Below are 20621 nucleotides of genomic sequence, written 5' to 3'. Positions count from 1 at the left end.
GTACACTATGTTGTGTTCTCTATACTCCACTCTGCACACTGTGCTGTGTGCTCTATACTCCATACTGCTCCAGTTTGTGTACTGTGCTATGCATTCTGTACTGCTTCCTGCTCCACTCTGTACACTGTGCTGTGTGCTCTATACTCCACTCTGTACACTGTGCTGTGTGCTCTATACTCCACATAACACTACAAATGGCCGCTATGGGGAGAATATTTTTATAGCGTGGGGTGGGAGTACGAGAAACGAGCCCTGATTGGATGGAGTCATCGTGACAGTGTTCAGTCCTTCCTGGAAATAGCTACGAGGACAGAGAATTTAGTTTTGTTTCTTACTCCTTTATGTGAAGAAGTGAAACTTGTTTATGTAAAACGTCATTGCTTGAGGCGTCCTTTCGAGAAGTAAATGTTTTTTCTTTGTAAAAGATTTAAATGGCAAGCATAGAAACCTATTGTTACATAAAGGCTCCATGCACACTGGAAGCTAAAAAAAAAAGCTATAAAAAACGCCAGTAGCTTTGCAGGGAGCCTTTCAACGTTTATTAGCGTTTTTCAGTGTAGCGTTTTTTTTCCGCTTTTTTCTTTCAATGGATAAAAAACGCTAAAAACGATGGCGAGCTGCGTTTTTGAGCGTTTATTAGCGTCTTTCGGCGTTTCGCATTTTTTTTGCGCTTTTCCCCGCCGAAAAACGGCACTTTGAACTTCCATGTGTGGACACATAGGCTAACGTAGAGTGCAGTTTATGGGCTTTTAAAAAAAACGCCAATGAACTGCAGTTTATGAGCTTCAGTGTGCATGGAGCCAAAGACGTCACTGTACCAACCTCCCAAGAATGACAAGGTATATATATATGATTCTACAGGATTTTTAGAGCGCCAATCATCATATTGTCATATTTAAAGACATCAAATAATTCAGATGAGCTGGGAGTCTACACTTTTCATTGAACTTTTGGTCGATTTTAGGGATTTATTCAAGGTGGTTGCTCTAGAATAAATATATAATATATATATATATATATATATATATATTAGGGTTGTCCCGATACCGATACCAGTATCGGTATCGGGACCGATACCGAGTATTTGCGCTAGTACTCGTACTCGTGCAAATACTCCCGATACCAAAATAGAATACTTTTTTTTTTTTGTGTGACTTTGAGCGGTGCATAGAGGCAGGGCCGGATTAACCGTGGGGCTGATTGAGCTGCAGCTCCAGGCCCCCATCATAATATAGGCCCAAACTTAATTCTCTCACCAGGGGCCGGCCGACAACTGCTATATAATAAATCCAAACGTCCAGGCAGCTGCAGCCTGCATTATGATATAGGCCCAATTGACGCAGTGAACAACATTTAATCACGGGCCGTGGGCCGCGAGTAGCGGCCGCGAGCCGCTGCTATGATTCACAGCAGAGCCGCGGCTATCCACAACAACACAGCCTCTTGTAGCGCGGGCGGTGCCAGTGTGCCGAGGCTGAGCGTGCTCCTCCCCTTCAGTACTGTACTGAACACAGACACTGACTGTAGGCGGAGCTTGACGTCCCCCGGCGGCGTGCGTGACGTCATCCAGAGGCCGTCCCCGGCGTCCTAGGAGTCTCCATTGCCTTGCGAAAGCACCGCACGATCGACAGGAAAAGTACAGTAAAAAGCAAGTAAGCCATGAGCGCTGGGGAAGTCACTGTCATACAGATGAGATCATGTTTAATTGTGCAGAAGAAGTGTGGGTACAGTACTGGCTGCAACGAACCTGAAGTGGTTAACTTTTTTTTTTTTGGTGGGGGGTGCTATATCAGTGCAGGGAGGCAGCTTATTAGTGCATCTCATCAGTGCCACATTTATGAGTGCCATCCAATCAATGCCAGTGCTACCTATCAGTACCATCCATTTATGAGTGCCATCCAATCAATGCCAGTGCCACCTATCAGTGCCATTGGATGGCACTGGCATTGATTGAATGGCACTCATAAATGGATGGCACTGATAGGTGGCACTGGCATTAATTGTAGTTTTCCAGTACCGTATGCTAAAAAACAGCCCCACACCATGATGTACCAGTTCTTCATAATTCTAAAGAAAATATCCTTAGTCTGTATTGTGGTTTGAAAACGGTCACATGACATTTGAAAAAAGTATCGGTATTCGGTATCGGCGAGTACTTGAAAAAAAGTATCGGTACTTGTACTCGGTCCTAAAAAAGTGGTATCGGGACAACCCTAATATATATATATATATATATATATATATATATAACACTATATACCAAAAGTATTGGGATGCCTGCCTTTACACACACGAACTTTAATGACATCCCAGTCTTCGTCCGTAGGGTTCAATATTGAGTTGGCCCACCCATTGCAGCCATAACAGCTTTGACTCTTCTGGGAAGGTCGTCCACAAGGTTTAGGAGTGTGTCTATGGGAGTGTTTGACCGTTCTTCCAGAAGCACATTTGTGAGGTCAGGCACTGATGTTAGAGGAGTGTAGTTACCTACAGGGAATGGGTGGGACATGCAGATGCATAAGTTCAGGGGTCAGGCAGATATATGATCAATAAAAAGACCAGGGTCATTATAGATGACAGGCAGTAATGTGGTAAAAAAAAAAAAAAATAGGCAATGGATCGGCACTGATGTGGTGGCAATCGGGAACACTGTTTCTGGCTGCACTGGTCTGGTGACACTGGGACTGATGTGGCTGTGGCAGGAACACGGTTTCTGACTTATACCGACTTAGTGACCCAACCCCCCGGTGTGGCAGTCATCAGGAATACTATTGCTGGCTGCACTGGTCTGGTGTGGTGGTGATCAGGGACACTATTGCTGACTGCACTGGTCTGGTGGCACTGTAGTAGGGTGCTGGCAATCAGAAACATTGTGGCTGGCTGAACTGGTTTGGTGACACTGTACTGGTGTGGCGACGATCAGGGACACTGTTGCTGACTGTACTGGTCTGTTATGGTGGTGATCAGGGACACTGTTGCTGACTGGACTGGTCTGGTGGCACTGTAGTAGGGTGCTGGCAATCAGAAACATTGTGGCTGGCTGAACTAGTTTGGTGACAGGTGTTATTGTCGTCTGCTACTGTGATGTAAATGAATCTTAGTATGGCTTCTAAGAACCTGTCATTGTGTTGTGCTAATTGAAACTGTATTGTGTGAAGTTCTATTGATGATAAATGTGTATTGTAAGTTAACACTGTCTAAAGGTCAGGATGTCTGACTTATCAGCTGTAGTTAATTAGCTCATGTAAATTATGTCTACTAAATGAATGTGTATTGTATAGCAGGTGAGAGGAGTCGGGATGTCTAGCTTGAGGGGTCATATCTCGGAGTCACCTTGTCTGGGTAAATGATTAGTTAATTAGCTCATGTAAATTATGTCAGGGTTGGTGTCAGAATGTCTGACTAAAAGATGTGTATTGAGGGGGCTCGTTAGGAACCATTGTATAATGTTGTGGGTGGAGTTGAGTCATTGTTCATTGTGGTTACTGACTGTATATAAGAACCTGGTTTTCTCATTAACCACTTAACCCCCGGACCATATTGCTGCCCAAAGACCAGAGTACTTTTTGTGATTCTGGACTGCGTCGCTTTAACTGACAATTGCACGGTCGTGCGACGTGGCTCCCAAACAAAATTGGCGTCCTTTTTTCCCACAAATAGAGCTTTCTTTTGGTGGTATTTGATCACCTCTGCGGTTTTTATTTTTTGCGCTATAAACAAAAATAGAGCGACAATTTTGAAAAAAAAAAATTATTTTTTACTTTTTGCTGTAATAAATATCCCCCAAAAATATATAAAAAAAACATTTTTTTTCCTCAGTTTAGGCCGATGCGTATTCTTCTACCTATTTTTCGTAAAAAAAAATCGCAATAAGCGTTTATTGATTGGTTTGCGCAAAAGTTATAGCGTTTACAAAATAGGGGGTATTTTTATGTAATTTTTCTTAATATATTTTTTTTACTAGTAATGGCGGCGATCAGCGATTTTTTTTTCGGTACTTGCGACATTATGGCGGACACTTCGGACACTTTTGACACATTTTTGGGGCCATTGGCATTTTTATAGCGATCAGTGCTATAAAAATGCATTGGATTACTATAAAAATGCCACTGGCAGGGAAGGGGTTAACACTAGGGGGCGGGGAAGGGGTTAAGTATCTTCCCTGGGTGTGTTCTTACTGTGGGGGGGGGGGTGGCCTCACTAGGGGAAACACTGATCCTCGGTTCATACATTGTATGAACGGAAGATCAGCATTTCCCCCGCTGACAGGACCGGGAGCTGTGTGTTTACACACACAGCTCCCGTTCCCTGCTCTGTACCGAGCGATCGCATGTGCCCGGCGGCGATCGCGCCCGCCGGGCACACGCACGGGAGTCGGGGGCGAGCGGGCGGCGCGCACGCGCCCCCTAGTGGCGGCTAAAAGAGAGGACGTATAGCTACGGGCTCTCGCCTAAGAGAGCCGACCTGCCGCCGTATAATGACGGTGGCTGGTCGGCTAGTAGTTAAAGAGTCTATTAATTTTGAACCTCAAACAGAGCTGTGTCTCGTTTCTGGGGGAATCCGTATGGGTCGTGTTCGCCGGATTGAGGAGTGTCGATAAGCTATATATATATATTATTTTATTTTTTTTCATATGCAAACAAAATGTAAAAACACAAAACATAACCATCACATATCCCCACCCAATAACAACACATACAAAAAAAAAAAAAAACACCTTCCATATCTGTGATCACCAGTTTTTTTTATTCTATATTTTATTTTATTAAAGCAATTTTGAACAAACAATTCAATTACGTGTGCATCACAAATATAGCATATCACAAATCGGTTCTATTATAGATAAATATACAAAATCTTTAGGGTCACAGTTCTTATTTTATAAATCTAATAACGATATAAACTTTAACCGCTACCATCCTGGTTGCTTACACAAATAACCAGACTATATTTCAATCATCATTCAGAACCCGCCATCACATTATTACACCTAAATGATTATTATATTCATATGCAATTGTTCCCCTTCAAAAATATAACTCATTGTTAACTTTCCTCAGTATCGTTAACCACTTGCTGACCGCTGCACGCCGATATATGAATGGCAACGGTAGGCAAATGGGCGTACCTGTACGTTCCCTTTAAAAATGCATGCGGCAGGAGCGCGGGCGTCACCGAAGGCGCGCACCCGGGGCACTCCCGGTGACCGTGCCCACGGGACCTGCGGACTCGATGTCCGCCGTTGTCCCGCAATATGGTCACAGAGAGGCAGAACAGGGGGATGCCTGTGTAAACAAGGCATTTCCCTGTTCTTCTTAGTGACAGGACACTGATCGTCTGCTCCCTACAATCAGTTTTGCGTCACTGGTAGCCTAGCCCCCACACAGATAGAACACATCCCTAGGACACACTTAACCGGGCGCCCATAGCATGCTCAGAATCAAGCAGAAGAGCCGAACTGCCTATTGAACTTCATTGATCTCGGCTCGTCCTACGTCTTGTATGTCCCCGCGTTCTTGGCGATCGGAATTTTCGGCAAGATTTGTGTGACCATGTGTGTGCACAACACAAGTTTGAGCCAGCATTCCGTCAGAAAAAAAAACACGGTTTTCTTTTCGGAATTTCCGATCGTGTGTACGCGGCATTAGAAGGTGTGATGGTCAGAGTCAGGGGTCAAGTCCTGGGGAAAAAAGTGTGGGAACTCCCACCCAAGATCCACTCCCCCGCCAAAAAAAATAAAATGATACGCTCATATGCATAATTACTAAACCGCATGTTTTTTTTTCGATCCACTGTACCTTATTTATCCTTTGTTACTGGCTGCTTCCTGTATATGGATTCATCAGGTAGTGTGCGGGTATTCCGTCACTTCCTCGATGCCGCAATGTCTCCTGGGAACAATGACAAAAGCTCCCAGGAGACATTGCGGCATCGAGGAAATGACAGAATACCCGCACACTACCTGATGAATCCATATACAGGAAGCGGCCATTAACAAAGGATTACTAAGGTTTGCCTGCCCCTGACAGTGACTCGAGCCGGGCATCGCCGCTTAGTGAAGAATTGGCTTGGGCGGCTCGGCTGCTCTCAGCCGCTCTAGTCCTGCAAAGGGAACTGAGTTCCTGCTGTGAAAAAAGTGCAGGAACTCCGTTCCCGCGCGTTCCCGCAGGACTTGAGCCCTGGTCAGAGTGTATTTGTTGCAGTATTATTTTAGGATTGTAATTTTGGAACCCTCACCAAGATAGAAGGCAGCATTCAGGGGTCTGGTGAAGGTGGTGGTGAAGGTGTGGAGGTGTCTGATGGGGTCACACAGCTGGTAGAAGGACAGACGCCCAGCCTCATATTCCAGGAATATCCCAAATGACCTCACAGGGGAGTCTGAGGGGATTTTTATTTTAGTAGAGTTGTGCCAAGCGATAAGCTTGTCATCTACGCTGAGACCCCAGGATTTCTTGTTGTGACCAATGCGTGAATCATTTCTTGTTGTCTTTCTCTCTATATTATTATAGGCGACCCCAATGCTACAATTTATTTGTTTCACCTCCACCTCCCAATAGTGATTCCCTGATGAGAATTTGCGCTTACTGAGAACATGTTGGGATCGGAACCTCAATGGACCACTACGTCTAACCTGACGATTTGCAGTATAATAGGCAGTACTAATGGGTTGTTTTCTTATAATAATTTTACAATGAGCTGTCTTCATGTCCAAGGTGATCTTTGATTTCTTCATTTTCGGAAAGGCATCCTTCAGCAAAAGGTTAATCAGACGGTCAGCAAATTGTAAGAGTTCCTTGTGCTTCTTCTTTGAAATTGGTGTTTTTTCATCAAACCGATCAGTTCCCATCTTGAGAAAAGTCAACGGATCGCTAATATTACGGAGCTCCTGCGTCTTTGGAAAGGCGTCCACCCGAAACTTTTTATTAAGACCATCCGTGAATTGTAAGAGTTCCTTGTGAAGCATCTCAGAAATTGGCGTTTCGCAGAGCTGATCACCACTTACTTTGATTGGTTCTACATTGAAAATCCCGATTAGATCAGTTTCCATTGCTTGATTGAGAAAAGTCAAGGGATCGCGTATATCATGTAGCTTCTGGATTTCACTAATCTTTCTGCACAGCTCTTGCCTCTGCTCCTCCAGCTTTTTTTTGCAATCAAGGACTGATTCTGCAACTTTTCTTTTCTGTGTGTCGACCTCATTCAGAACCTTCTCCTGAAGACCCTCAAGGTCTTTTTTGATGTTTTGGATTTGGTCAGTGACTCTTTTTCTAAAATCATCTGGTTTTCTTGCCTGTGCTTCCTCTTGAGCCTCCAAGCTATGGATCTGAGTCTTAATGTCCTCACTTTCCCTTCTCAGATTCCTTATAAGTGGAATTAGATATTCCTTCCCCTTCCCAGCAGAATATATTTTCAGAGATATCACCTCGTGCCCCTTGTGGTTTCCAGCTACGTAGCAGAACAAACAGATGAAGACTTTATGGTCTATGCAGTAATGATCCAGGGCCTGCCACTCATGCTTGGTACATTTTCTGTCCTTCAGGGATGCAGTAGGTTCTATCAGAACATGGTTGGATCCAGTACTGTGCTTTGCTAGGTGTTTGGCACAAAGTGAATCTTCACAATGTAGACACGTCTTCTCTGCTGGGGCATCGTCATCACAGTATGTACAAGGGACTGTCTCTTCCACATACAGCCGCCTTTTCTTATGGAGCAACGGAGGGTGTTCCTCGAGTTGCATCCCACATTGTGGACAGACATAAACTCCAGAACTTTTTTGGGGGTCCCACTCTTGCAAAATACACAGTTTGCAGAATCTGTGTAAACACGGCAGCGACACCCGGTCTGTACAGGAATTCCCGCAGATGGAGCAGATCAGATCTTCTGCCGCAGTTGCCATTCTGTAAATACACAATAGAATGAAATGAGTACACAATTACGTATTAATTCATGTCAGCCAAACGTTAAACACAACATGAAGCAACATGTTCAGCAATAGAGGAAAATAAAAAGAGACAGATACTTGTAAATAGGTCAAGTCCAGCAGCTAGTGGTGCAGTGTGGAGTAGAGAGCACACAGCATATAGAATGGAGTAGGGTGCAGTATAGAGCACACAGCACAGTATATAGAATGGAGCAGGGTGCAGTATAGAGCGCACAGCAGAGCTCAAGTCCTGCGGGAACGCGTGGGAACGGAGTTCCTGCACTTTTTTCACAGCAGGAACGCAGTTCCCTTTGCAGGACTAGAGCAGCCGAGACGCCCGAGCCAATCCTTCACTAAACGGCGATGCCCAGCTCGAGTCACTATCAGGGGCAGGGGAACCTTAGTAATCCTTTATGTTACTGTCCGCTTCCTGTATATGGATTCATTGGGTAGTGTGCGAGTATTCCGTCACTTCCTCGATGCCGCAATGTCTCCTGGGAGCTTTTGTCATTGTTCCCAGGAGACATTGCGGAGGTCTGCCGCGAGTTATCGCAGGATTTAGAAAGAAGCAAGTTCTTTCTAAATCCCGCTACCCGATGAATCCATATACAGGAAGCAGCCAGTAACATAAAGGATTACTAAGGTACAGTGGATCAAAAAGAAAAAAAACATGCAGTTTAGTAATTATGCATATGAGCGTATTATTTTATTTTTTTTGGTGGGGGAGTGGATCTTGGGTGGGAGTTCCCAGTTGACCCCTGAAGCCCAGTATATAGAATGGAGCAGGGTGCAGTATAGAGCACACAGCACAGTATATAGAATGGAGTAAGGTGCAGTATAGAGCACACAGCACAGTATATAGAATGGAGTATAGTGCAGTATAGAGCACACAGCACAGTATATAGAATGGAGTAGGGTGCAGTATAGAGCACACAGCACAGTGTATAGAATGGAGTAGGGTGCAGTATAGAGCACACAGCACAGTATATAGAATGGAGTATAGTGCAGTATAGAGCACACAGCACAGTATATAGAATGGAGTAGGGTGCAGTATAGAGCACACAGCACAGTGTATAGAATGGAGTAGGGTGCAGTATAGAGCGCACAGTATATAGAATGGAGTAGGGTGCAGTATAGAGCACACAGTATATAGAATGGAGTAGGGTGCAGTATAGAGCACACAGCACAGTGTATAGAATGGAGTAGTGTGCAGTATAGAGCACACAGCACAGTGTATAGAATGGAGTATAGTGCAGTATAGAGCACACAGCACAGTGTATAGAATGGAGCAGAGTGCAGGATAGAACTCACAGCACAGTATATAGAATGGAGTAGGGTGCAGTATAGAGCACACAGCACAGTATATAGAATGGAGCAGGGTGCAGTATAGAGCACACAGCACAGTGTATAGAATGGAGTAGTGTGCAGTATAGAGCGCACAGTATATAGAATGGAGTAGGGTGCAGTATAGAGCACACAGCACAGTATATAGAATGGAGTAGGGTGCAGTATAGAGCACACAGCACAGTGTATAGAATGGAGTAGGGTGCAGGATAGAACACACAGCACAGTGACAGTGTATAGAATGGAGTAGGGTGCAGTATAGAGCGCACAGTATATAGAATGGAGCAGAGTGCAGTATAGAGCACACAGCACAGTGTATAGAATGAAGTAGGGTGCAGTATAGAGCACACAGCACAGTATATATAATGGAGTAGGGTGCAGTATAGAGCACACAGCACAGTATATAGAATGGAGTAGGGTGCAGTATAGAGCACACAGCACAGTGTATAGAATGGAGTAGGGTGCAGTATAGAGCACACAGCACAGTGTATAGAATGGAGTAGGGTGCAGTATAGAGCACACAGCACAGTGTATAGAATGGAGTATGGTGCAGTATAGAGCACACAGCACAGTGTATAGAATGGAGCTCTTCTCCACACTACTCCACTCTCTGCATTGTGCTGTATCCTCCATACTCCTCACTGATCTACTTTGGATATTGTGCTTAGTGTTCTGTAGCGCTTCCCCCGTAGGAGGCACTGAGTGTAACAGGCTCTTTCCGACAATGGTGGGAAAGAAACTCCTATAAGAGTTACCATAGATCACATCCTCCCACTTCTAACTGGGCATATCATGGACAAGGCTTTGGCAGGCAACGACCCCCTGTATCAAATTGGGCAGGTTATACAATGATTGATCAGAGGCTATCACAGCGATCAGGTGACCAGGAACCAGGAGTCCCGTTATTAGGGGAGAATTGTCAGTATGAGAGTCGGGGGGGGGGGGGTCTTGGTGGGAGACAAGTCTCTGTGCTGGGAGCGTTCCCAGCACAAAGAGAGGTACACATATACGGCACTTATTATACCTCTGCACACCTGTCCTTGATCTCTTTGCACCCCAACATCCCCCCCACACACACTCACCTTTGAACCCCAGATGGTAACCCCTATTCCTGTATACCTCTGCACCCCCTCCCCCCTTTTTCTCACATTTTAACCCTAAATGGTATCCTCCCTTTTGTATATCCCCCCCCCCTTTTCATTCTTACATTTGAACCCCAAAGGGTAAGCCCTCCTGTATACCACTGCACCCCCCTTTTTCTTGCTTACATTTGAACCCCAAATGGTAACCCCCCCTCTCTGTATATCTCTGCACCTTCCCTTTTTTGCTTACATTTTAAGTCTTAATGGAAGCTAACTCCCCCCCCCCCCCCACACACACACACACACCTCTACCCCCCGCCCTTGCTCACCTTTGCACTGTGTTCATCTCCAAGGCAGTGCTGAAGGATTCCCAAACCTGCTTCTGGTTGATCCCCCCACCTGCAGAGCATTAATTAGCTGGGTTATTTAGATATGAGTGCTGCCCCCCCATACCTGAAGTCACAGAATGTTCCTTCCGTTTCCTATTCCTGGAAATGAAAAGAGAGAGATCGGTTTTGTTTCCTCCCCCTGTGACTACGAGGACGGAGAATTTAGTTTCGTTTCCTCCACCTTTGCTGTAAAGAAGAGATTTGTTTTTTTCAGAGAATTGCTGGAGGGCTCCTTTCTAGAAGCGGATCATTTTATTTAGAAACATAGAAGAAGTGTGACGGCAGAAAATAAGAAAGTGTTCCATCGAGTCTGACACCGTATTGATTATTTTTTTTTCTTTTCGTTTTTTTTTTTACCTTTTGGTCCGAGTATAAAGATCCATGTTTACCATAAACTTGATTAAAGGGGTTGTAAAGGTTTGTTTTTTATTTTCTAAATAGGTTCCTTTAACCACTTGCTTACTGGGCACATAAACCCCCTTTGTGCCCAGGCGAAATTTCAGCTTCCGGCACTGCGTCGCTTTAACTGACAATTGCGCGGTCGTGCGACGTGGCTCCCAAACAAAATTGACGTCCTTTTTTTCACACAAATAGAGCTTTCTTTTGGTGGTATTTGATCACCTCTGCGGTTTTTATTTTTTGCGCTATAAACAAAAAAAGAGCGACAATTTTGAAAAAAAATAAATATATTTTTTACTTTTTGCTATAATAAATATCCATTTTTTTTTTTAAAAAACTATTTTTTTTCTCAGTTTAGGCCGATATGTATTCTACATATTTTTGGTTTAAATTTTTTTTAAAAAAAATCGCAATAAGCGTATAGTAATTGGTTTGCGCAAAAGTTATAGTGGCTACAAAAAAGGGGATAGAATTCTGATTTTTTTTTTTTATTATTTTTTTTTTTACTAGTAATACGGCGATCTGCGAATTTTGTCAGGAATGCGATATTATGGCGGACACATCGGACACTTTTGACACATTTTTGGGATCATTCACATTTATACAGTGAACAGTGCTATAAAAACGCACTGATTACTGTATAAATGTGACTGGCAGGGAAGGGGTTAACACTCGGGGGCAAGGAAGGGGTTAAATGTGGATCCTGGGAGTGATTCTTACTGTTGGGGGAGGGGACTGACTGGGGGAGGTGACCGATGCTGTGTCCCTATGTACAAGGGACACAGCATCAGTCTCCTCTCCCTGACAGGAGGTGGAGCTCTCGGTCCCTGCTCTGTCACTACCGATCGCGGGTACCTGGCGGACATCGCGGCCGCCAGGCACGCGCATCGACATCGGAAGGAACAGGGAAGCCATGTCTGTGTCTCTCCCTGCAGCAGCTGAAAGTCGGCGGGAGGGAAAGAAACCAGTTTTCAGCTGTTGCAGAGAGCCGCACAGGGCATCCTGTAATTGCCCCTCTGTCCCACCACACTGATTCCCTCTTCTGTTTGGGCCCCCCTGTGTGCCCGGGGCCCCCAACAGGAGGACTGGTGGTTCCCCCCTATCAGCAGCCCTGGATACAGTTAAATATTCGTCCCCTCCGCTCCTCCCAGGACCTCCTGCTCTCTAGCTCCCTTGTTAACCCCTCCCATGCTCGCCTTCTGGACTTCTCCAGAGCCTCTCCCATCCTCTGGAACTCCCTGCCCCAGTATGTCCGATCAGCCCCTAACCTCTCCACCTTTAGTAGATCCCTGAAAACTCATTTATTCAGAGAAGCCTATCCCACACCCACCTAACAATTGTTCCGAGCCACCCCCATCAAATCATTCCCCACAGCTATTACCTTTTGTACCACCACCCCATCCCTTTAGAATGTAAGCTCTACGAGCCGGGCCCTCCTGTCCCTTCTGTACTGTAATTGTGCTGTCCCCTCTATACATTGATAAGCGGTGCGTAAACTGTTGGCACTATATAAATCGTGTATAATAATATAATATAATAATAATAATAATAATAATATTATTGACTACAAGTTGTTTTTTTAGGTGAAAACATGCAAAATTTTATTGATACAAAAGACTAAAAAACATAACCACACTCAATAAAGCAAAGATTCAATTCTGGCATAATCATTACATAGTACCTGTTTCCCATATTAAATCCAGTGGAACCTCGGATTACGAGTGTAATCCGTTTCAGGAGAATGCTCGTAATCCAAAGCACTCGCATATCAAAGCGAGTTTCCCCATTGAAGTCAATGGAAACAAAAATAATTTGTTTCGCATTGACTTCAATGGCATGAAATACCGCATGTGGCCAGAGGCGGGGGAGCGCCGGAGAGCCTCAGAAATGTCCGAAAAGGCCTATGGACACTTCGGCTGACCTCGGCAAACCTCGGAAAGACTTCACCCCAGAGATTTGCAGAGGTCAGCCAAGCTGGCCTCAGGCCTTTCCATGCATTTCCGAATGGCTGCGATCGGCAACGTTCGGCTCTGCTCGTCTCCGGCGCCCCCACCTCAGGCCAAACGCGGTACTGCACACCGATTTGGCCTGAATCGTGTTAGTTTTGCGAGGCAACACTCGCAAACCGATTTTAAAAATTACAGTGCTCGTATTGCGAAACGCTCGTTAACCATGGTACTCGCAATCCGAGGTTCCACTGTATACAGTTTATAACATCACACATTTAATGACATTGTTTCCGGGATGGCATAGATTTAGGGCCAGATTCTCGTAGATCCGCTAATCTTTGTGCGGGCGTAACGTATCCGATTTACGTTACGCCTCCGCAACTTAGATGGGCAAGTGCTGTATTCTCAAAGCACTTGCTCCGTAAGTTGCGGCGGCGTAGCGTAAATCGGCCGGCGTAAGCCCGCCTAATTCAAATTTGGAACAGGGGGGCGTGTGTTATGTAAAATAACCATGACCCGATGTGATTGACGTTTTTCACGAACGGCGCATGCGCCGTCCGTGAAAATCTCCCAGTGTGCATTGCTCCTAATACGCCGCAAGGACGTATCGGTTTTGACGTGAACGTAAATTACGTCCAGCCCCATTCACGGACGAGTTACGCAAACGACGTAAAATTTTCAAATTTCGTCGCGGGAACGGCGGCCATACATAACATTGGTGCGCCGCACTTACACCTCATATAGAAGGAGTAACTTTACGCCGGGAAAAGCCTAACGTAAACGGCGTAACTGTACTGCGTCGGCCGGGCGTACGTTCGTGAATTTGCGTATCTAGCTGATTTACATATTTCGACGCGTAAATCAGCGTACACGCCCCTAGCGGCCAGCGTAAATATGCAGTTACGATCCGACGGCGTAAGAGACTTACGCCTGTCGGATCTAAGGGAAATCTATGCGTAACTGATTCTAAGAATCAGGCGCATAGATACGACGGCGCAACTCAGACATACGACGGCGTATCTGGAGATATGCCGTCGTATCTCGTTTGTGAATCTGGGTCTTACTGTTTATATGCTATGTGTGATCAGCCATAATATTATGACCACTGTCGGGTAAAGTGAATAACATTGATTATTTTGTAACAATGGATAAAAAAACTATAAATGTGAAGAATGAATAAAACCTTATATAAATAAATCCAAGTAATCAAAAAAGTGCACAATTCAACAATTTATATAAAAGTCCATAAATGTCAATATAGACAATTCTTCAATATATGCTCCAACACTGTGCTCCTAAGATGATATGTGCTCCAAGACTTCAGATACAATAGTGCTTGACCCTAAATGCGCTCACCAGAATTCCTCGGCCAACAAGTGACCATCAAGCATGTAGTGCACATTTAACGAATTATATTTCAGTGTGTTACTGCATGTTTAACGCTGTTTCCACATATAGAGGAGTGAAATAGACATGGAGATAGACCTATGAAACAAAGAGGTTCTCACACTACATGCTTTATGGTCACTGGTTGGCTGAGGAATTCTGGTGAGCACATTTTAACCGGTTAAGACCCAGACCATTATGCAGGTAAAGGACCTGGCCCCTTTTTGTGATTCGGCACTGCGCCGCTTTAACTGACAATTGCGCGTCGTGGGATGTGGCTCCCAAACAAAATTGGCGTCCTTTTTTTCCCACAAATAGAGCTTTCTTTTGGTGGTATTTGATCACCTCTGTGGTTTTTATTTTTTGCACTATAAACAAAAATAGAGCGACAATTTTGAAAAAAAAAAGCAACATTTTTTACTTTTTGCTATAATAAATATCCCCCAAAAATATATAAAAAAAATATTTTTTTTCCTCAGTTTAGGCCGATAGTTTAGGCTGAAAATTCTCTCTACATGTTTCGCCATGATTAGTAGCTTCCTCAGGAGAATTTAATTTATCCGGCACTATCTACTGGAAATAGAAAGAAAAAAATACATTAAATTACAAAACAATACAAAATACAAAAATTATAGATCAAATACAAATGTCATATTTTATCCCAAGTTCAGCCAACTCAGGATAAAACATTAAATTTGTATTTGATCTACAATATTTGTATTTTTGTATTGTTTTGTCCCCGGATTTAATTTTAAAAATCTGGTCACCTTACCTTAACCTTACATTCAACATCAATATGGTTTGGTTTCAAAGACAGTCAGTGCAGAATGAAAAAAAAAATTTCTGTAAATTACAACCCTCCCACTCTGCCGCTCCTACTAACTTAGGGGGGGTGTATGTTTTTCCATTATCTGTGCCCCTTTCTGATGATCATGTGCTGGTCGGAGCAGAGAGATACTTTCTTCAGTTTCGGGTGCATGCCCATTCCGCTCCGCTCACCTGCTCTTCTTTCTTGGCTCAAGTCCGGCCAGCCCCCTGCCTTCTTATCTCCTTGCCCTTCCTGGTGGAGTGATCTTCCTCCGCTCCCCACCCAGTAGTAGCCAGGGCCCGGAGAGTAAGACTTGACAGGCTGAGAGGTGGGCGGCGGCGGCGGGCAGAGAGTCGCCGATTGCCGCCATTGCTAGTAAAGAAAAAAATATGTCCCCGGATTTAATTAAAAAAATCTGGTCACCTTCATTCAACATCAATATCTGACCACACAAATGTTCTTTTGGCTGAATAGGCACAAATTCCCATAAACAAAAAAATCTCATGGAAAGTCTCCCAGAACAGTAGAGGGAGTGAGGAGGGAGGCCGTATTAAAAAACGAGGGTCAATAATATTGTTATGAGAAGGTGTGATGGTCACATGTCCACAAACGTTTGGCCCATAGAGTGTATTTGTTGCAGTATTAATTTAGGATTGTAATTCTGGAACCCTCACCAAGATAGAATGCAGCATGCAAGGGTCGGGTGAAGGTGGTGGTGAAGGTGTGGAGGTGTCTGATGGGATCACACAGTTGGTAGAAGGACAGACGGCCGGCCTCATATTCCAGGAATATCCCAAATGACCTCACTGGAGAATCGGTGGGCATTCTTATTTTAGCATTGTTGTGCCTCACGCTAAGATTGTTATCTATACTGAGACTCCAGGATCTCCTGTTGTAACCAATACGTGAGTCATTTCTTGCCGTCTTTCTCTCTATATTATCATAGGCGACTCCAATGCTACATTGTGTTCCCATCACCTGCACCTCCCAGTAGTGATTTCCCGATGAGAATTTGCACTTACTCAATACATGTTGGGATCGGAACCTCTCAGGACAACCGCGTCTAACTTGACGATTTGCGCTATAAGAGGCGGTTCTGGAACTTCTTATTTTAATTTTACAATGAGCAGTCTTCATGTCCAGGGTGATCTCCGATTTCTTCATCTTTGGAAAGGCATCCTTCAGCATCCGTTTATTCAGACCATCGGCGAATTGTAGGAGTTCCTTGTACAGCATCTCTGAAATTGGTGTTTCGTCGAACTCATTACCGATTACTTTGCTATTTTTGTCATTGAAGATCCCGATTAAATCAGTTCCCATTACTTTCTTGAGAAAAGTCAAAGGATCGCTTATATCACATAACTCCTGCATATCGCTAATCTTTCCGGACAGCTCTTGCCTCTGCTCCTCCAGCTTCTTTTTCCAATCAAGGACTAATTCTGAACTTTTTATTTTCTGTACTTGGACCTCAGTCAGGACCTTATTATGAAGAAGTTCCAGCTCTCGCCAGACATTTTGGATTTGGGTTGTGACTCGTTCGCCGACAGCATCTATTTGTTTTCCTTGTGCTTCCTCATAGTCCTGCAGACTCTCAATCTGATCCTGTATTTTCTGTCTTTCCTTGCTCAGATTTTCTATAAACAGATTTATGTTTTTGTTCTCATTCTCAGCAGATTGAATATTCAGATACAGCACCTCGTGATTTTGGTGGTCTCCGCCAAGGTAGCAGGGGGAGCAGATAAAGACGTCATCCTCTGTGCAGTAATGATCCAGGAGCTGCCGGTGCAAGGGGCACTTTCTATCCTCCGGGGTTGCAGTAGGCTCTATCAGAACATGTTCAGGTGCCGTACTGTGCTTCGTTAGGTGTTTGGCACAAAGTGAAGCATCACAATGCAGGCATGTCTTCTCTGCAGGAATAGGACCATCGCAGTATGTACAAGGGACTGTCTCCACCGCATGCAGCCGTCTCTTCTTATGCAGCATCGGAGGGCGCTCCAAAAATTCTGCCCCGCAGTTTGGACAGGTATAAACTCTGGACCCTCCCTGTGTATCCAGCTCATGTGCAATACAGTCTCTGCAGAAGCTGTGTCCACACCGCAACAACACCGGGTCCTTATAGGGGTTCAGGCAGATGAAGCAGCTCAGATCTTCTTTCACAAAAGCAGCCGCCATGCCGAAAATACAGAATAGACAGAAATGCTCTGATAATCCAATGTACAGGGGTGGAAAATCAACTGCATACGCTGCAAGCAAGATTAAGTCATTTCGTAAGTCAACCAATTGTTAAATACATGAGTAGTAAGTCATCCACCAATCGAGGAAGAGAAAATAAATATTTGTAAACAGGTTCATCCGGTCCAAACACATTACAGTCCTTCCTTTCGGGCATTTTACAGATTTCAAACACAAACAAATGTTGTTTTTTTTAATCAGCAAAATGTTTAGTGCAAATGGGTGTCTGACAAGTTTGAAGAAGGGAGAAATATTAAAGCGGTTGTACACCCGCATATTTTTTTTTAAACCTGCAAGACAAAATGAGCTAGTATGTACCGCATACGAAGCATCGGCAGGTGATCTTGGTCCACGCCAAGGGAGCTGACATTTTCCCTCGGGGTGTCTTCCAGGGATAGCGGGTCCGGCGCTGTGAGTGGCCGTAGCCGTGATGTCGTCACTCTCGCGCATGGGTGTGGGAGACTTCTTTCCGGCAAGGCCCGGCAGACGCTGCCAGACCTTCAGCCGTGCGCTCAGATGTAGCAGCTCAGATCTTCTTTCACAAAAGCAACCGCCATGCCGAAAATACAGAATAGACAGAAATGCTCTGATTACCCAATGTACAGGGGTGGAAAATCAACCGCATACGCTGCAAGCAAGATTAAGGCATTCGGTAAGTCAACCAATTAATTACACAACGAGTAGTAAGTCATCCACCAATCGAGAAAGAGAAAATAAATATTTGTGAACAGGTTCTTCCGGTCCAAACATTTTACAGTCCTTCCTTTCGGGCATTTTTTTCAAATGTCAAATTTCAAACAAAAACAAAGGTTATTCTTTATTTATTTTTAAAGGAGTTGTAAAGGAAAAAGTTTTTTTCACCTTAATGCATTCTATGCATTAAAGGGTTTGTAAAGGAATTTTTTTTTTTATCTTAATACCTTCCTTTACCTTAATGCAGTGCTGTTTTCATGTCCTCATTGTTCGCTTTTGCTCTCAAGTTGCTGTAATTCCTCTCTGATCTCCACACTTCCTGGTTGTCTGTTTCCTGATAACCACAGTACTGGGAGCTTTCTCTCTGTGGTCACTAATCAAGGAGGTGTGATTACAATGGGCCAGATTCTCCAAGATCCCGCGTTGGCGTAGTGTAAGCCATTTACACTACGCCACCGCAACTTACTGGAGCAAGTGCCGTATTCTCCAAGCACTTGCTCCGTAATTTGCGGCGGCGTAGTGTAAATGGCCCGGCGTATGGATCCGACGGGGTAAGTGACTTACACCAATCGGATCCTAGCCTAATTCCGGCGTATCTTGTTTTGCGAATACAAAACAATGATACGCCGGCGGGAATTTCGAATTACGCCGGTGTATCAGTAGATACACCGGCGTAACTCTTTTGAGAATCTGGCCCTGTGTGTCTAAAATCCCACAGCACCTCCCCTTTGGATCAGTTTCATTTTCCAAACCATCACTGCTCTGTGGCTCTGTACAGCAGAGAGGCAGGAAACAACATCCAAAAACGAAACTAGAAACTACAGGTACATTATATGATTGATATTTATCTATTTTTAATCGTTTTTAAAAGGAATCAGTTAACTATTATGTCTCTATACCCTGTAAACAGTCATTTCATCATAACATTTATTTTTATTTACAACTCCTTTAAGGTGAAAAAACTTCAGAGTATACTGGCCCCCTGTTATACTTACCTGACCCCTCGAAAGTCCCACGCTCGGTCCCGACATCCTCTTCGCTGCTCAGCCTGGCCATTGATTGGCTAGAGCAGATGAATTGAAAGCAGCGCAGCCATTGGCTGGCGCTGCTGTCAATCACATCCAGTGACGCGGTGCGCTGAGGGGTGGGGCCGAGTGATACAGCGAGCAGCTATGGCCGCTCGCTGTATCACGGGAGAGTGCCCGCAAGGACTCCACACAATGCAAGCTTTCTCGCATGAATGTGTGGAGTTCTTGCGGAGAGGACCAGAGACAGCCCCAGAGGGACCCCAGAAGACGAGGATCGGGGCCACTTTGTACAAAACGAGCTGCACAGTGGAGGAACGTATAACATGTTTGTTATTTTTTTAAAAATAAAAAAAATTGTTTACAACCCCTTTAAGCAGCAAAATGTTTAGTGCAAATGGGTGTCTGACAAGTTTGAAGAAGGGAGAAATATTAAGAGGGTATTTACTGTATTGTAGAGTACAGAGCTCACAAATCAGGATTAAGGCATAACTCCAGTCTTAGAACCAAGGCTAACTGACTGTACTGTAAACACTCTAACACTACTACAGTTAAAGAACACCAACTACCAGGTACGCAGCATTTAGAAACCAACCCAGCATCCACCAACCCAGCAACCCCTGTCACCAAACTCCCAGTGACACGTCCACAGTTACCAGAGGCTTCAGGAAAATAACTATACTCTGTAACTATGTGTTCATTCTCCCTCTCCTCTCTCACAGGGGCCCCCTTCTACACCTCTCCCTGGCTAGGGCCCCTACTCTGTGCCACAGGTCTGGTCCCAAAACTCAGCGAGCCGGCAGCTAATAAATGGGACAAGCACAACACCCTTTCACTACCAGAGTAAATATTACCCTACGCCAGTCACCCATTCCCTGGCTGGTTGGCTGAATTATGATAAAAAGAAGAAATAGTGGTACAATCCAATCTGGCTGACCCCATAAACAAGGGTTTGACAAATTTGCTTGGAATCTAGGAGCCAGCTAAAAAAGTTAGGAGCCAGAAAACGTGTGCCGAGCTTGCGCGCAGAAGCGAACGCATACGTGAGCAGCGCCCGCATATGTAAACGGTATTCAAACCACACACGTGAGGTATCGCCGCGATTGGTAGAGCGAGAGCAATAATTCTAGCCCTAGACCTCCTCCAACTCAAAACATGCAACCTGTAGAATTTTTTAAACGTCGCCTATGAAGATTTTAAAGGGTAAAAGTTTGTCGCCGGGTAGAACTCTTAATTGTCAGAGGATGGTTAACAGAGTATGCATGCTGTGGCAGGGCAGAAGACATTGCAGTACAACTAAGAAAAAGGAGCTTTGAGACTGTAGTATATATAAATGCATTTTAATTCTGACAGGAGGATTGTAGAAGGCACCCTTGGAATTAATACTGTTCAG

General features: G+C 44.5%; 2 protein-coding genes across 3 annotated transcripts; both read right to left on the bottom strand.

Annotated features, from left to right (window-relative positions):
* Window positions 1–6110: 6110 nt before the first annotated feature.
* Window positions 6111–10933, bottom strand: LOC120943149 (E3 ubiquitin/ISG15 ligase TRIM25-like). 2 transcript variants are annotated; one of them, XM_040356286.1, is made up of 2 exons: window positions 10801–10933; window positions 6111–7898 (listed from the first exon to the last, which is right to left on the bottom strand). In XM_040356286.1, the coding sequence occupies exon 2, from the start codon at window positions 7895–7897 to the stop codon at window positions 6206–6208; it is 1692 nt and encodes a 563-aa protein (XP_040212220.1). In that variant the 5' UTR covers window position 7898; window positions 10801–10933; the 3' UTR covers window positions 6111–6205. The 2 variants fall into 2 exon arrangements, with proteins under 2 accessions (XP_040212220.1, XP_040212219.1); XM_040356285.1 differs by lacking the exon at window positions 10801–10933 and adding an exon at window positions 10677–10785.
* A 4987-nt stretch (window positions 10934–15920) lies between these two features.
* Window positions 15921–17450, bottom strand: LOC120944355 (putative tripartite motif-containing protein 75). Its single transcript, XM_040358407.1, has one exon. It carries the CDS (start codon window positions 17448–17450, stop codon window positions 15921–15923), a length of 1530 nt encoding a protein of 509 aa, XP_040214341.1.
* Between the last annotated feature and the right edge of the window lie 3171 nt (window positions 17451–20621).

This window comes from Rana temporaria, chromosome 6 (assembly GCF_905171775.1).
Source record: "Rana temporaria chromosome 6, aRanTem1.1, whole genome shotgun sequence".
Taxonomy (NCBI): Eukaryota; Metazoa; Chordata; class Amphibia; order Anura; family Ranidae; genus Rana; species Rana temporaria.
The sequence above is the reverse complement of the archived record's forward strand: the minus strand, read 5'-3'. Positions and strand labels throughout refer to the sequence as shown.